The 18,645-nt window shown below is 34.1% G+C and overlaps 1 protein-coding gene across 1 annotated transcript; it reads right to left on the reverse strand.

Annotated features, from left to right (window-relative positions):
* Window positions 1-249: 249 nt before the first annotated feature.
* LOC133185671 (ficolin-1-like) lies at window positions 250-16,671 on the reverse strand. Its single transcript, XM_061320979.1, has 4 exons — window positions 16,572-16,671; window positions 14,924-15,020; window positions 2,423-2,587; window positions 250-500 (listed from the first exon to the last, which is right to left on the reverse strand). The coding sequence occupies exons 1-4, from the start codon at window positions 16,596-16,598 to the stop codon at window positions 250-252; spliced, it is 540 nt and encodes a 179-aa protein (XP_061176963.1). The 5' UTR covers window positions 16,599-16,671.
* Between the last annotated feature and the right edge of the window lie 1,974 nt (window positions 16,672-18,645).

An 18,645-nucleotide genomic window follows, 5' to 3' on the forward strand; every position in this document is an offset into this window, starting at 1 on the left:
CGGAAATTTTACAATACAAATGGAAAATTATACAATACAAATAAAAAAGATACAATATTAATGAAAAATTATACAATACAAATGGATAATTATACAATGCAAATGAAAAAAAATAGAGAAAACAAATTGAAAATTATGTAACACAAATCGAAAATTATACAATACGAACGGAAAAGATCTGATATTAAAAGGTTAACATGCCATACTAAAGCAAAATCCTTTTTTCCAAAATGGTTTCTTTTATCTGATTCAGTTTTGGTATCTAATCATCATCACAGTCTTCTTTAGCGCCTCATTCCATTTCCAGTCCCACCATATTGGGTGTTTTGAATTATTTACAGCTGACTTTGCGTACTCTCCGTTCAGGTTTGAGTGGAGACAAGCGTTGTACCACCAGGCTCCGTGCCATTGAATAGCACAGTTACCACCAACTATGTCGTTGTCATTTTCACGATCTTTTGTTGTGAATTTCATTCCATTGTGATTAAATAAGCTGTCTCCTATAACAGAGTATTGCTAACTTTAAAGCTTAAATTGCTTATTGAAAGAAATACTTATTGTTAATCATTTATCGTTATCAGTAGTGCATTGTACTACTACTACTACTGTATTCTGTTAAAACGCATTCTATCGTAATAAACTACGATATCATCTAGAAAAGAGTATTAACATTCAAATGTTCTGCCAGAAATCACAGTAATTTTAGAACAGCTTTCAACACTGGGTTTTCAATGTCCTGGTCTATTGTCTAGAAAACTTCAAATTCTCAAATCAAAATAATCATATGATAGAACAAGGCCTTGTAACAAAACAACTGGATAAAAAATGAGCATGTATCACCTAAAATTTTCTTTTCTGTGTTTATCCTGATTTTTTAAAATAAATAATTCGGATACTTCTGTCCATTGGTTGCATCACTATCTTTACAGGCCCGTAGGAAGCAATTTCACTTTTATTAGGATACTCCGTGATCGGGAGGTCGTGAGTTCGAATCTCGGCCGCGACAGACCTAAGTCGATAAAAAAATAGGTAGCAACTGTTCCTTCGCCATGCGCTCGGTACTTTGGAGTGAAAGTTGCGGGTCTTTCGGATGAGACCTTAAAAACCGAGGCCCCGTGTCACGGCAGGCGTTGGCACGATAAAGATCCCTCACTGCTCAATGGCCCTGAGTGCTGAGTAAAGGTCAAAATTTGAAGCACTTCACCGGTATATGGTGACGTCTCTATATGAGTGAAAAATTCTCAAATGGGACGTAAAACAATATACAATCAACAATTTATTAGGATACCCACTTCCACCCAAACCTAAGGTTGAACTCTCGACTTACGGAATCTGTCTCCAGTACAGAAACAGCGTGCTAGACCGCTCGGCCATCTAGGCAAGCATATCAAACTTGCTTTCGATTGATTGAATGATTGTATGTTGTTTTACGTCCCATTCGAGAATTTTTCACTCATATAGAGATATCACCATATACCGGTGAAGGGCTTCAAAATTTGACCTTTATTCGGCACTCAGGACCATTGAGCAGTGAGGGACCTTTATCGTGCCAACGCCTGCCGTGACACGGGGTCTCGGGTTTTAAGGTCTCATCCGAAGGACCCGCAACTTTCACCTCAAAGTGCCGAGTGCATGGTGAAGGAACAGTTGCTACCTATTTTTTTTTATCAACTTAGGTCAGTCGCGGCCGAGATTCGAATTCACGACCTTCCGATCACGGAGCGAGCGCTCTACCGACTGAGCTACCGTGAACGGTTGCTTTCGATGTCACTACACGGTCATTGAGAAGGGAAGTGAGATACAGTATTATATATATATATATATATATATATATATATATATATATATATATATATATATATATATATATATATATATATATATATAATATATATATATATATATATATATATATATATATATATATAGTCAATGGTTAGGGTATAATTTGGATAAGGAAAAGGTTGAGGTTTCGCTTTAAACAATATAAGGTGTAATTCAAGATATGATTTTTAGACAGCGTATTGAAAACTTTTTTTTGGAATAAATCAACTTAACTTGTTCAATTGTATACTTTGTTTTGAATGAACTAAAGTAGTTAAAATGAAATAGTAAAATTGTTGTAATATCACAAAAACTATAGAAAGCAAGAAAAGTTTAAAATTTTATTTTAAATCGACCCAGAAAGTAATATCGGTATCTTTAACATCATGCAAATTTATCAATCAAACATACAACTAATGAATGATCTTGATGGTATTCTATATTTCCATCTTTGAATGTTCTGAATCTAAATCATAAATATATCATTATTGTCAGGTTATTTCTTCCATTGACTGTCAAATATAAATCTTAAATTATTTTTCAGACGAATTCATTTCAACAAGGCTATGAAATAAGTCATTTAAATTACATAACTTACCAGCAGTTCCATAGTACCCGGAGACTGTGAGTTGGTATTCAGTTGTCTCGCTTCCGATAAAAAACGTGGAATATTCAGCATACGCTGTCTCTCCGTTAAATCTCTGGAGTTCTACTCGCAGTTCCTGGTCCTCATCTTTGGTTAAAGCATGGATTGCATCATTCCCTTTGCAAGAATAAGATAATTATGAAAACTTATGTTTTTGACTGATTTATGTAAGTTCGTTTAATTAATGTGTGCTTATTTTTCAATTACAAACTAAGAAGGTCAAAAGTTGACCCATTAATTTACACTTACTACTTTTACGAGCGAGAGCGTGTGTGTGAGGGTGTGTGTGTGTGCTCTAAAATATGAAGATACCGAACAGTAATCAAGCTCCTTTGTAGCAATACAAACTGTGAGGCGTATCTTATCGTATACAACAAAATGGTTTATTGCTATACAAATAAGGGAGGCTGACTATAAAAAGATGAAGTCATCACAATTATTAAGTGTAGTTGTCTATTTTGCTATTAATACATTCCTGTAGTTAAATTTCAAAATATGAAGCAGTCGTGTCAGATTCCGTGTATTTATCATAGTAGGAGACTTTTCTTTTTATGAAGAAGTTTTTTGATCAAATTCTTCCCATAAGAATACAGAAACAGGTCTGTAGCAAATACTATTAGATACATTGCTTTGCATTATCTCTAACAGACAAAACTGATAGCGAGTTATTTCTCTCTAAAACCCTTTCTGTCCTAGGTTATCCCCAGTACCATTTCATGGTAACTCATTTTATGGCATGTCATAATCCAAAACAAAAGTGACATCCTCAGCTATCAAATACATGAAGTAACAACATACTACATATGCACCTTTCATCCATTTTGCTGAATTTCAAAGAAAGAATGGCGAACACATCAGGAATAACCCGTTTTCTCTATGAAACATTTTTTTTCAAAGGAAACAAAATGTCAATTCATTATCACAGAAGTTGTGAATAAAACTAAATTTCAAAACGAGTTTCCCTGTTTCGAAAGTGTCCAATACATAATACGTACCATCCTTTGAAAAAGTGCAGAACCTTTAGATTGAAGAGTATTCAGGAAAAGTTGAAAGAGAAAGGAAAATATGCTTTTCTCGATGTTGTGCTTGAACCCCTCGTCTACTCATGTCATGAAAGACTGTAAAAAGATAATGTCATGCAAAGAATGAAACAGTTGCAGTCATCCTACTGCTTAACATATCGATACGCCATCAGTGACTCTACATCAATTTCCAGTGGGGAGGCCTGTTCACACTCTTCGACTCGCTTGAAATTCAGGGACAGGATGTAGAATGCATGCTCATCTCATGCTCAGGAAATGAGTGAGTTGTCGATATGAGAGCCCGTGGCATAGTGGTTGGATCTATGGATAAGACTGTCCTACTCCAACTCCCTGCTTCTGTTAATTGCAGTTATCTTTCTAACAATTGCGAGGAAATTCACACACAATAAGAGCTCAGAACTATGCTCATTTACCTTACATTGCCCAGCATATAGGGCTTTTGGATGACAACATCCAAATTATCTTACTGATTGGATAAGAAGTCAGTAAAGCTCATAATGTTTCCCTCAACGTATCGGACCAGCTAAATATCTCATATGCACAGAAATTCCTATTAGGATGGAAACTTGTTTAGGAGGTCATCGTCAAAAAAAAAAAAAAAAAAAAAAAAAAAAAAAAAAAAAAAAGTTTGTTAATGAAAGAGGCACAGTACTTGATCCTTGCCAAAATCAGATTAAGAATATGTGAAGAAGAAGACATTCTACATTCTGTGAGTAACTCTATTTATGAACCTTACGCAGACAAGTTATTTATGAGAACAGAGGATGATGAAAACCTGGCTTGTCTGTGTACGACAGGACAGTCTTGGATAGTATAGATTCTTAATTCAGAAGGAACAAGAGTGGCTTTTGGACCTCTCCACTCATTTTTTTTTTCATTTATATTTTTCTCATAGTAAACCAAGTGATTGTGAATAAACATCTTTACATTTATGAGATACTCAAATGTTCACTCACTCACACCATTTACATCCTTTTTCTTATGAGGTCAAAAATAATAAAAATAATTACAGTTTGTCACTTTTTCCTCCTAAACCTTATACCTATATTTTCCAAATTATTAAATGAAATGTTTGGAGATAACGAACAGTATTCAAGCTCAAAAGTCCATAAAGCAATACAAAATAGGAGCAGAGCAAACACGGACCTCCAAACATCAGAGGTGGGATCAGGTGCCATGGAGGAGTGAGCATCCCCTGCCGACCGGTCACACCCGCCGTGTGCTCCTTGTCATGATCGGGAAATAACGGAAAAATCCGTCGACAATTCAGTGTGTAAATAATGGCCTAACAATTAGTGTGAAAAACGTCAGTCAGCATTTGACTCAATGATAAATTGTATTTGCTGACAAGGTCATTGTATCGACCATATAACTTACGAAATGAAGACTTTAAACGAGACAGCTGATATTCTTGTTTCATCAACTTATTTGTCAATAATTTACCTCGTTTTAGAAATTGTACATACGTAGAGCATGCTCTTGCGTATCGAATCAACTGAGAGATATATACCCCGCATGCAGGTGATGAAGGTATATTGCTGCATAAGTAAGGGAAGTTGACGATTGAAAAGTTAAAGTCATCACGTTTATCATAAAGCTTGGTTGCTAGATTACCATTAACGTCTTTTTCAAGTAAAATATCCAAATATGAAACAGATGTGTCAGACTCTGTGGTATCTTTTATCTCAAGTTCACAAAAATATATCGTATCGACATAAGAATGGAAATAGCCATTGTTAATTGACAATACGTCATCGATATATCTAAATGTCGAGTTGAAGGCCACAGCAAGTGTTTTCTTCTTTTCACGTACAAGATTTTGGACAAATTCTGCTTCATATGAATACAAAAAAAGGTCTGCTAATAACGGGGCGCAATTGGTACCCATGGGAATATACTTTGATTCTTTAAAGGGAAATTTCAGGATAAATATAAAAGAAAAAGGGAAAATATAAAAAATAAAAAAGAATAATTTCAACTGTCGCTCATCAAAAACAGGTTTCAATGTAGACCATTTGGAACTAAAATTTAAAGTTTTATTCTTTTGGATTGAAAAACATTTCAACTTTGTACTTGACTCTAAGATTGCATAAGAGAGCACTGAAATTTAGCATTTTCTATTGCATCGGGCAAGTAAAGATATTCTGTTTCCTGTGTAAGATAATAAAGTTTACAATTCTGTTATTTTTTTGACAGAGGAACCCCCCTATTATGACAATGTTAATATTAAATCCCACCCTTTTTGAAGTAGTTCTATATAACTGTTGGCTAAGACTACTCCACAACGGCAAAATATCGTTACAAAATAAAAATACATGTTTTATTTCACTTTCATTCTTACAAAAGGCACAGCAATCTGTAGTTTTAATTTTAAAGATAGTAACTTACAGGAAGAATCCTATGCAATATTCTAAACTGCAGCCATTGAACAGCTGTATCACTTGTTACTTTAAAACGAACTTTGAAACCATGTATTTCAAAATAACAATGCCCATAGATGCCTAAAATGAAAATCTATTTTTAAACATATGTAGTTTAACACTACGTCTGTTTAATTTGGAGTATAATGAATGTCTCAAGCTACAATTCAAAGTAAAAGGACATAGAGCTATTGAAAGATTTCGCCTTAAGTTCTGTCAATGAACATATATTTGAAGTATTGTGATACTGCAGAAAGAACACTATTATATTGCATAATCTACATATGCATATCTTTATATGAAAGGCAAAACAGTTGTTATAAAGAATCTTAGTTTAAAAACATTTCCATAGTCATCTAAAAAATATCCCATTACTCTAATACCTTTCTCATACCAAACTTTGATTTCCAACCAAGATGTTAGAATTGTACCATACCGGGATATTTAGAAAATTGTTTTGTTTTGTTTTTTTTTGTTTGTTTGTTTTTTGTTTTGTTTTGTTTTGTTTTTTTGTTTTTTTTTTTTTGTTTTTTTTTTTACATTTTCTAAATTATATAAACATTTCATGACTTCAAGCCATGATTTTAATACTTCTTGCCAAAAAACATTGTTTTTAGGAAGTAAATGTTCTAAGATAAACAGATCCCCAAAATGAAATGGCCTCTCAGTCTCAAAAACATCTTTCTCATTCATTGCAAAATAGATATCCATCCATGGATCTTTGTTTTTGAGTAAACCTTTTATCCAGGAATATTTTTAAGGAATTATAAAAAAAATTTATGTTGACCATTTTTAGACCCCCAGAAAGATAATCTTGCTATACAAGGGATCGCTTAATCTTATCCGATTTGGACTTTCATATAAATTTAAAAATATCTTTTTGCGATCAACTATAAACTCTTTCTAGGAGTTGTAAATAAATAAATTAATTATTAATCTCAGGCATAAATATGAGTCTTTAATTAACAACAGTTATGCGACCAATTGGAGTAAGGATTCTTCGTTTCCATTGTTTAATCAAAACTTTTTATTTTAGGTAATTGTAAATTATAATTAATATCAACAATGTCTTGAAGATGAGCAGAGAATTGAATTCCTAGTAAGTTGAAATCTGCAGCTCCTTATTCTAGTTTCCACCTTGTATGATGGAGAACTTCCTTAAAGAATCTTTTTAAAACAATCCATACTATTTTAGTTTTTAAAATAGTGATTTTTAATAAAAAAAAAAAATGAATAGAAGTCTATTAATCAAGAGCAGCAAAAGGAGATTTTTGTGAACTATCTAAAGCAAGAAAAGTATCATTAGTATACTGGGATAATTTATGTTCTTTATTATCTACCACACTAATACATTTTATATCTGTATTTTGTTTGATTAAAAATTCCATAATTTCTGCACATAATATAAATATCGAGAAACAGGATCACTTTGTCTGCAACCTCTTTGTATATCAAACTGACCAGATAAAAATGTATTTTGTAAAACTGAAGCGTTCAAATTATGATTCAGAATCTAAACCACGTTTATAATCAATGTACCAAAATCAAAATACTTCAAAACTTTATATGTAAATTCCTCATGAGAGTGAATCAAAGGCCTTTCAAAATCAGTCAAAACTAATAAACCTGGAATGCTTTTAGAAGATGTGTAGTGAATTTAATTTTACATGAATCTAGTATTTTCACCCATATATCTATCTGGTATAAATCCTTAATGAGTATCTGAAATTTCATAATCTATTGTTGTCTTAATTCTTCATGCAAAGTATTCTGATACTATTTTGTATAAAACATTTAGAAGTGTTAATGGATGCCATTTTCTTAGAAACTGTCTAGATTTATTGACTTTTGAATTACAAGAGATTATACCTAATTTTTGTGATATTGGAAGCTCATTATTGATAAAAACACACTTTACCTTTAAAAAATAAATTTTCAAATCGTTCCAAAAGAATTTAAAAAAAATTAACGGTGTAAACATTACTACAATGGAAATTAGTTATTTGTCATATTTTAAAGTAGAAGGAGGGCCTTGAGGTGAAAAAAATACAGCTCATTCATTTTTTTTTCGTATTTTGTACATTTCTAATTTATTATGTCCCACATATTTTAAAGCAGTTATGTCATTAGGTTTCTAACCTTACTTTAGAGATATTGATTGACAAATACTATGCCCTACAGTGTCTTAGTGGAGTTTTGATTTTCCATTTTTCAGGGCCGATTACTCTGTCCATAATTGGATTTTTTAGACATAGATAAAAATATGTCAGTGGACATGTATCATATTTCAGAGTATGAATGGGGTTTAGAATTTGAAATTCTTCTACTACACTGCATCAGGGTATGGAAAGTAACGTACTTTTTGAGACAACTTAAATAATTAAAAAAAGCTTGAGTTGCAAAAAAAATTCTATCATTCAATATATGAAAAATACGTTGAAATGCAAGTTCTTAATATTATTGATTAACTGTAAAAATATCGAATTTGTCAAATATTTACAAAAGAAGTGATAGTTTACACGTTTTGCACTTATATAACGGACACTATGACGTAGTTAAACAGTCATGTGGCCGTGTGTCCTTCATTCCCTTAAGGACAGATGATACAAACAAAAATATTGATGCCTGGATTGGTATACATTTGTTTACCTATTTTGGTTGTAAATGAGGTGAATAATAAATTTCTAAAATTTCCGTGTTTGCTCTGCTCCTATTCTGTATTGTTTAATGGACTTTTGAGATTGAGTACTGTTCGTTATCTCCATATATTTAATATTAAGAAATTCTAAACTTTCAAAGATGCTCAAAATGTTACCATTCTGCAACCATCCTTATTAATCTAAGCAAATTTTTGTCATTTGAAATTCAATTCTTGTAAAAATTTTAGCGAAAAATTAAAACCTGTGCGGTTAAACTTATTCATTTTCCTCATATAAATATGACTTGGGTTGTTATTTTTAGGATTTTTGATAAAAATGTGTTTGTATCATCTGTCCTTAAGTACCTCGGCTATTTCTTTTTCATTAAAATCATATTCAAGTTTCTCAGATGCACGTGTAACTAACCTTTGAATATCTTTTCCTTATATACCGTTCACGATTATCGATATAGTTCACCGTTCACGGTAGTTCAGTTGGTAGAGCGCTCGCTCCGTGATCGGTAGGTCGTGAGGTCGAATCTCGGCCGCGACTGACCTAAGTTGATAAAAATGGGTAGCAACTATTCCTTCGCCATGCGCTCGGCACTTTGAGGTGAAAGTTGCGGGTCCTTCGGATGAGACCTTAAAAACCGGTGCCACGTGTCACGGCAGGCGTTGGCACGATAAAGATCCCTCACTGCTCAATGGCCCTGAGTGCCGAGTAAAGGTCAAAATATGAAGCGCTTCACTGGTATATGGTGATCTCTCTATATGAGAGAAAAATCCTCGAATGGGATGTTAAACAACATACAAGCAATCAATCTTTTCCCTATATAATATCTCCTAAATTATTGTCCCAGAGTTCAGAGTCTGAACTTGTATACTAATGCTTATGAAAAAATTTCAAATGATTGAATATCTCTGCCATGATTATATATTGTACCATCTACATCTAGGTCTACTTTTGTGGTAGTTTTGATAAAAAAAAATTCCTGGCTTTTAATTTACAAAATATACTTTGTTGGTTTTTCCCTTTCTTCCATCCATCGAACTCTTGATCTTATAATAAGTCCCTGCAATTTTTTGTTTCCTCAAATTTTGAAGGCTTAACTTTTTAAATATCGTTCAAAAAAATTTCTGTCATTGATTCTATATTTTCAATGTCCTCGAGTAATAAAATATATAGAGAAAACGAACAGTTTTCAAGCTCAAAAATCCATTCGTACATTACAATTCCGGAGACGAGCAAAGACAGACCTCTAAAACATCATAGGTGGGATAAGGTACCATGGAGGAGTAAGCATCCCCTGCCAAGTCACACCCGCCGTGTGCTCCTTGTCATGATCGGGAAATAATCCGTCGACAATTTGGTGTGTAAAAGATCTTTCAGAAATTTTCTTTCTTTTTTCTGAACAATGAATAAGAAATATTTACCCCCTTAATTTCCATCTGAATGACTTCAAAAAATAAACTGTCTTCGTTTTAAACATGAGATTGGATGTCATCATTTTTAGAAACATGTAAATATTGGGCAACTACCTTTTCTTTGGTTTCCTTTACTTTTTCAACATATGTTTTATCTGTTAATAAGCTATTATTAAATTTCCAGAGACCTCGACCTCTCTGATGGCATTAAATTTTAATTCAATTATGACTGTAGAGTGATAAGACCTGTAACCAAATTTATTAGCAAAGTTTTCAACCAAATTTGAAAGACTACCCGAAATAAGGATATAATCGAGGCAGCCTTGTTGTAATGGATTTCTTTTTTTCAACAAGGTCTATATTTTTTTTTTTATCTGTGTTTAGAATTCTATAGTAGTAGTCTATAAAAGTATGAAGATATTCCATAATCTCTAACATTTTTCCAAGTGCATTTAGGTTACTGACACTACAATAATAAAAAGTATCTGAAGATGGGTTTAAAGATACAAAGAGAATATCTTTATTAATTGATTTGATATTTGCTTTATCCAACGAGTTGAAATGGAGTATATTCGCGAGGCATGCCGAGCGAATAAACACCATTTCAACAAGTTGGATAGAACAAATATTAAATCACACAATTACAGATGTTCTATTTATCTCATACAATTTTCACTTTTGACGAAACTTTGAAAAAAACCCTCTGAAACTGTATGAATAATTCTCATCACAGTTATATTGATGACGTCGCACTGTTGATGCTGAAACGTCGAAAGAAAGTAGATCATGTACAAAATATAAAATCTTTGCTATTTGCGTCTTTGAAAACTTATGTGATAATATGTTTGAGATTTATTTCAAACAAACTTTTGACTGAAAGTTGTAAAGACCGAGGGATCATTCTTTGTACGACGGAGGTACTCAGGGTGCTTGGCTACTTGTAGATCCATCATTGCAGTTTCATGGTAAGTTACACATAAATTCCTATAAGGCATACTTAGTATAATTTAAGAAAGAATTGTTAAGAGTGTCAAAGGAATTTTACAATCTTGCACCACCAACTTAACTGCTAGGCCTTACGTCCCCCTTCAAACGATTTAAGGTTGGAGGTAAGGAGTAACATCTGTCTTCACAGTAACAAGTACGATACTTTGATAAAATTTGACTCTTCATTGAAATATACGAGTAATTTTTCTTTTTTTCACGAAATTCTTGCTCACTATCATTTAGATTATATGGCAAGAATTTTCACAAATCAAAGTTTAGATCAATTTGAATCTTGAATCGAGGGATTGTGTTAAAACGGAAGTGCTACTGATAAAGTACCTACCCGTGGATAAAGCATGTGTTTATCTCATGAGTTGTATCCTCCACACGTATGAGATAAATATCACAAACAAATTTCCTTATCTCCCAAGCAGAAGAGTAACAATAATACTTTTTTTCAAAATTTCTTTCAATGGAAATGTAATTAAGAAATTTTAACTGTGTAAAATGTTAAAATTCACTCTGAAAAATATCCCCAGAAACTTTGCAATAATAAAATTTCATGCATTTCAAAAACTTCTCAAAAAATATGCTGAGCTGTAAACGTGCATTTCTGCACTTTTCACACAATTATGTGACTTGGCCAAACATTAAGATGGTTTAACTTAACGAAAATCACTAAGTGAGAGAGGCACATATTTCAGCAAAGATATTTGACTTTTTGGAAGAAAAAAGTTTGCTTGTGTTATTTCTCCTGGAGGCCAGATTAAAGCCACCACAAAATGACAAATTTAATTATTAAAAACCGGTAAAAGTTTCTCTAACCATGTTATAATAGTCTGGATCATCAGAACTAGGACCATATATGTTTTGATAGTACTTCTATTATCTTCAACTGTGAAGTCTAATGCCAGTAAATTTGTAATATTAAATCTTTTTACATTGTGTACTTTAATTTCAAAGTTGCTTTTAAACATTACAGCAACCCCTCTTGGATTTGATTTAAAAGAATTAAATGAACATTAAATTTTGAAACCCCATTGTGCTTCTCTGTATTTGCAATTTCTGTTGTAAAATGGATGTCTTGCAAACACACAATTTAATATCTTTTTTTTCTGAAAAACAAAAATTCAAAACATCTAGATTTTTTTTCTGAGTACCCTTGCTCTCTATTTTTTTACTGTCTCCCTGCATTATGATCGACTACTCTTGGTTAATGGCACGAGAACAATTGATAATCTCCGTTTCTCTACAATAGAAACGTTTGGAAATCACGTTTATAGTTACCTATAGTTAATTTTCACAATCTGGAGAGTTTCTAACTATTTCAGAAATCTCAAAAAATTAGAAAGGAGAAATTTAAAAAAACTAACAACGAAGCTGAAGCCCGCGTGGCGCAGTGGTAAGAGCGTCTGGTCTAGAGTCGCGGAGTAAGGAGTTGATCCTTATGTCGCGGGGTTCGAATCCCATTGTGGGACATGGAGACCGGTCCTTCGGAAGAGACCGTATAAACCGAGGTCCCGTGTCGCAGTAGGTGCTGCCACGAAAAAGATCCCTCACTGCTCAATGGCCGAGTATAGGACAAAATTTGCGGCTCTCCACCGGCAAGTGGTGGCGTCTCCATATGAGTGAAAAATTCTCGAGAGGGATGTTAAACATCATACAAACAAACAAAAACGAAGCTGAAAAAAAAAAAAAAAAACACTTCAGCACATTACGTGACCGGAAGTCGGTCTCCACGCAAACTTACCATGTTAAACTTTTTCGATCTGACCAAGGGACCAACTTTATATAGTTTATTGACAACCTTGGCGTCAATGTAATCAATGTAGAGTAAAAGAATTTTTCAATTTCAATGTAGTGTAAAAGAATTTTTGTTCTGCCAAAGATGCGCATAGCTATTCTACCCACCTCTTGCATCCCACATAAGTGGGGTATTAAAGAAGATTATTGGAATTTCAAGAGGGATCCTATTTAAATCTAACAGCTTTTTGTGCTAAAGGCCTCACCCATGAACGTTCTCTCTCTCTACCTTTCTCGTCGAAGTGTCCTTCATAATTTAACGCAAGAGCACTTGTTCTTCTCACTATAAATGCAGAGAACTCCTCTTGTTTTTCAACTCATTTATTGTATGTACTTCAATTGGAAGTAAACTTTTAAAGAATTATCGTATCATCTCTTAGTTAAATTAATGACTGCCAATTTGGTGCATACTTGGTATTTTTCTTACATTATTTTGTTACTGACAATAAAGTACGAAATCATTCGTGTTGTTGAATCGGACTTTTGCGCTTAATTAGTGATCGTTATCGTAATAGGAAATATTCTGACAAGTGTCTTAGATCAGTTCTAGCTGAAAAAAACTCTCAAATATGTACAAAATGTGGATTTTCATGCTTCTATAATATAGCCATAAAAATGTATGTGCAGCCATCCCTTCCTGTTACTGGAAGAGTGTCCGTTTTCTCGTCTTCCCTCCTCTTGATATCTCTATACGGACAAGTCTGCGATCATCGCTCCTTACCCCTGTCCAAGTCCAAATGCGTAGAAGCCCATAATGATTACGGTGCCAGTGCGCTTGCAATTATGTTGGATTTTCCTGGCAGTGCAGAACCTACTATTAGTGACAAGTTTGGGGATTATTAATGCTTGGCAAGTGTGCGAACACCTCCACTTGTTCTATATGGAAGAGCTTTGGTATGCGGACTTTTTGCCTGCATACTTGCAAGCTACACAGATACAACTCAACTGTTTGTGCAATTACCTGGTTCTGCACCGTCTAAGACCCAAATTAAAGTGCGCAGTACAGTTAAGGTGCCAAATGGAAACATCGGCGATTTTTTTAGATAGAAAATACATTCTTTACAAGGACGGGCGCTTCTTTTTATGACTTTAGTATTATCGGACAAATGCAATGTGGTTGAAAACTACATGTGGAGGACGATTAGATTTCTTATTTAGACTTGTCACGTGATGCGGCAGTCACGTGATTTTAGCAAATATACCTGAAGTATTGAGGTCATCTATAAATTCTAATATTGCAAGGTCATAACCAAGTTAAAAATCTAAGTTTAACATATAATTATCTTCAACACTCTTTGTAGTTTGTGAAAAGTGCTGCGAAACTATATATAGATTCTACTATCCAATTGCTAAAATTACATTTGTTAGACCGTATGTTGAATATTTTGCTGGTCAAGTACATTAAATATAGCTATAATTAATTCATTTGCAAGATTTCAACAGGTTCGCAGCATTTTCCAAATATCTTCATACTTCTTGAGTTTATGTGTAAAAGCTTGTCATAATTCATTGAAGGTATGCCCTTGCAATATATCGATTTATGACGACCCTTCTATTACCTTTCAATGAATCTGCATACAAATATACGACAGTATTGCTTGTCTAGGGAATATGCATGAAGTATATGAATAAAATGATAAAATAGACATCGCATCTAAGTTAATGGCCTCTTATATATCTACAGTTTGTATTTCATTTAATTACAAAATACATTTTTCATTGTATAAATATAACTTGATCCGCCTCTCACTGCATACAAACTGCGTCAAATTTTACGATATGACGTCACATTGACAAGTGCATTGCGATCAGTGAATTGTTTTTATATTGCTCTGTGGGATTTAACCAACGACAAAAATGCATGCGCTAGTAAGTATTGATGTAGTTTAAAGCTATTCAACAGTTTAAAATAGCAAATCATTTCATTTTGTGGTAATTTGAAGAACTTATATTTTTGTGTGATGTCATAATAAGCATTTCCCGTATAAATTAGGCCCCGCCTCCTTTCTGCAGCCTTAACTGTGCTGCGTGATTGTAACTCAAAGCTATCAACCTTTATCAAGGATACAAGCCCTAAGGACTTAACATTCAGTGATTTCCCTTGCATGATGTAATCTTATAAATTCGTGATTCTTACCTATCCAGTAGTTATTCCTTGGATCCCCAAAACCATGTTTGTACTCTTCCCAAATCCGATAAAAATCAGTCGACCCATCTATTCTTTTCTGAAAAACCTATTAAAATGGTAGTATTAAAACAGTTTATACACGTAATATGAACAGATTTTGTTTGTTTGTTTGTATGTTGTTTAACGTCCCTCTCGAGAATTTTTCACTCATATGGAGACGCCACCACTTGCCGATGGAGAGCTGCAAATTTTGTCCTATACTCGGCACTTACAGCCATTGAGCAGTGAGGGATCTTTTTCGTGCCAGCACCTACTGCAACAGGGGACCTCGGTTTATACGGTCTCATCCGAAGGACCGGTCTCCACGTCCCACAGTGGGATTCGAAGCCGCGACATAAGGATCAACTCCTTACGCCGCGACTCTAGAGCGAACGCTCTAACCACTGCGCCACGCGGGCGACAATATGAACAGAGTACTAAAGTACGGAAATAACCAACGAGAGCTTCAAGGCATTGAATATAAGGAATATTAATAATTTTATCTTTTCAAATGTAGAGCAAGTTGGAGTGGAAAAAGCACATGACTAGCAAAGAACAAGGTAAATTAACTTTAAAAAAATAAGAACAATGAGTTCGTACATTTTATAGCTCAATACAATGAACTTGTATCCTCTCGATCATGGATGGAAAACAATGATTATTTGTGGATTAAGTAGTCTACAAAAAAGTATTACAAGAATACATGCATATCCAAAATTTCATCGGCAAATTCAAAACTCTGGGTTGTGGACCACAAACGTATGATTAATCATAATTGAAATCATAGCTTAAACTTTGACTTTCTGACTCCCTTGAGCTTTCAGAAAATGAAAAAGATGAAGATAACAAATACTGATCGATCTCTTAGAAACAATATAAATCGTGAACAGGGTAAAAAATAAACCCCCGGAGTTAGATCATGCAATCTTGAAACATGCATGAAAAATCAGAAAATTCAACTGCCCTTTGTTGTTATTTCAGGTTTCGTCCCTCCATGTTTGGTTAATGTTAAAATCAAGAACTATGGTTGTGTTTCGAAATCTATTCCTTATTTAGGTACTCATGCTGTGGATTTGGTTTCTAGTTATACTGAGCAAAAGACATAAAGTCATCATGGTAATACTTTGTGTAATTTGTTTTCATGAAAAACTCTAACATCTGAAACTGTCTTAGATTTTCTACAGTTGAAGTTGAAATAGCTTATAAAAAAAAATTTATTGAGTATTCGTTAATCTTTCAAAAACTAAAACACCGTTCACGGTAGCTCAGTCAGTAGAGCGCTCGCTCCGTGATCGGTAGGTCGTGAGTTCGAATCTCGGCCGCAACTGACCTAAGTCGATAAAAAATAGGTAGCAACTGTTCCTTCGCCATGCGCTCGGCACTTTGAAGTGAAAGTTGCGGGTCCTTCGGATGAGACCTTAAAAACCGAGGCCCCGTGTCACGGCAGGCGTTGGCACAATAAAGATCCCTCACTGCTCATGGCCCTGAGTGCCGAGTAAAGGTCAAAATTTGAAGCACTTCACCGGTATATGGTGACGTCTCTATATGAGTGAAAAATTCTCGAATTGGACGTAAAACAATATACAATCAATCAATCAAAAACTAAAATACTACTCACCGTCCACCCTCCTCCATCTGTCGTCATGTCACAGTAGACCTCTCGTCGGGTGTCAGGGTAAATAACGTACACTCCATCTTGATCTTTCGTGCTTGGGTCTCTTTTCACAATATCTGAACAGTCTTTATATATTTTTTCTATTCAGTTTTAAAAAAGAAAAATAAATTTAATTTAATACCTGATTGCGTTACACAACTTGTAAAACATAAATTCATTTGAGATTGATATATTTATTGTGTGTTTGTTGATTAATGCTCTATAAAACTGAAAATCTTCCTTTTGGACTTTTTACAATATTCTACAGAAACTGAAGTTAAAGCAGTTATAACCGTGAGAGTTAAATATCTAGTCACAAGTCATAGTAAAATAAACTGTTCAATTAGGAATTAATTGAAAGTGTATCATAATTAAGAATCTTGAAAGAAAATGAACATTATTTGGAGAATGTATTGTATGATTGATTGATTGTATTTTGTTTTACCTCCCGTTTGAGAATTTTCACTCATCTAGAGACGTCACCATATACCAATGAAAGGCTACAAATTTAGACTTTTACTCGACACTTAGGGCAATTGAGCAGTGAGGGTTCTTTATCGTGCTAACGTTACCGTGACAGGGGGCTTAGGATTTTAAGATCTCATCCGAAGGACCCGCAAGTTTCACTTCAAAGCGCCGAGAGCTTGGTGAAAGAACAGTTGTTGCCTACTTTTTTATCGACTTAGGTCAGTTGGGGCCGTGGTTCGAACACACGACCTTCCGATCACGGAGCAAGCGCTCTACCGACTGAGCTACTGTGAAGGCTACGGTATGAATTTATTATCATTAACATTTCATATAAAGATAAGTATTTTGCAGTCTTGATGCGAATTACATTATAAACATACACATCAGTACTCTGAAAATGATATTAAAACTATGTTTGAGCTTCTGAAGATCAGGTCTTCCAACAATCTGTTGATATGCCCATGGGTACAATTGCACCCTATTATTAGCAGACCTATTTTTTGCTTTTATATGAAGCAGAATTTATTCAAAATCTTACAGAAGAAAACAGTTGTTGTGACCTTCTACTCGACATTCAGATATATAAACGACGAATTATCAATCAACGGTAGTTACTTCCATTTATACATCCCGGTGAGCATGAATACCAGAGTCTGACACACCTTAAATTTTTCCTTTCCAACTTCATATTTGGATATTGCTTTTATGATAAGCATGATGACTTCAACTTATCGATTTATCACCACATGGGGTTTATGTCTCTTAGTTGATTCGATACGCAAGAGCAAACTATTGATAAGTTGATGAAACAAAGATATCAATGGTTGCGTATGTAGTCATCATCTTGCAAGTTCCATGGTCGATACAATGACCTTGTCAGAAAATATAACCTATCATTGAGTCAAATGCTGACTGACGTTTTACATATAAATTGTTTGGATGTTATTAATACATTGAATTTTCCACGAATTTTTCCGGTATTTCCTGATCATCAAGGATTGCACGTCGGGTTTGACCGGTCAGCACGGGATGCTTCCTCTTACATAGCACCAGATCCCACCTCCGATGTTTTTGAAGGTCCTCGTTTACTTTAATCCCGATTTTCATTGTTTAAATAGAATTTAAGCTTGAACCATCACTTCTAAGAAAAATGTTTTTTTTTTTAAATATGTAATAAAATATTGGACTAAATAGAACGCAGTGGTTGGTCATGGAATGGGTGAAAGAGTAATTCGGGTTTAATCTTAAATATTTACATTTCATGGATTATTGTTCCTTTATATCTTTCAAAAACAAATTGAACGTTCATGGTAGATCAGTCGGTAGAGCGCTCGCTCAGTGATCGGAATATGACCTTGTTTCTAAGCACAGTCTACTGTTTGGTCGAATTTTGAGAAACAAGATTCATACAGTACAACATATCACAATCTGTTTATGCACATTACCTGGCTGTCAAATTTTGTAGTCTATGACCGTTAGTTACTATGAAAAGATTCCGTCCTGGCTCAGTTCATACTTATATATGCAAAATACTCACTTAAAACGAGGTTGTTGAAAGTCTCGTAACATG

The sequence above is a fragment of the Saccostrea echinata genome, unplaced genomic scaffold, assembly GCF_033153115.1.
Source record: "Saccostrea echinata isolate AGI-Se365-2 ecotype Australia unplaced genomic scaffold, CSIRO_AGI_Sech_v1 ptg000012l, whole genome shotgun sequence".
Classification (NCBI taxonomy): Eukaryota; Metazoa; Mollusca; class Bivalvia; order Ostreida; family Ostreidae; genus Saccostrea; species Saccostrea echinata.

Bases quoted from the DNA above. Each gene is read 5' to 3' on its own strand.
- LOC133185671 (XM_061320979.1), bottom strand. From the start codon at position 16,598: ATGACGACAGATGGAGGAGGGTGGACG. The intron at 15,021-16,571 runs GTGAGTAGTATT...CCATTTTAATAG, and splicing joins CAGATGGAGGAGGGTGGACG to GTTTTTCAGAAAAGAATAGA. The intron at 2,588-14,923 runs GTAAGAATCACG...ATTCTTGCAAAG, and splicing joins AAGGAATAACTACTGGATAG to GGAATGATGCAATCCATGCT.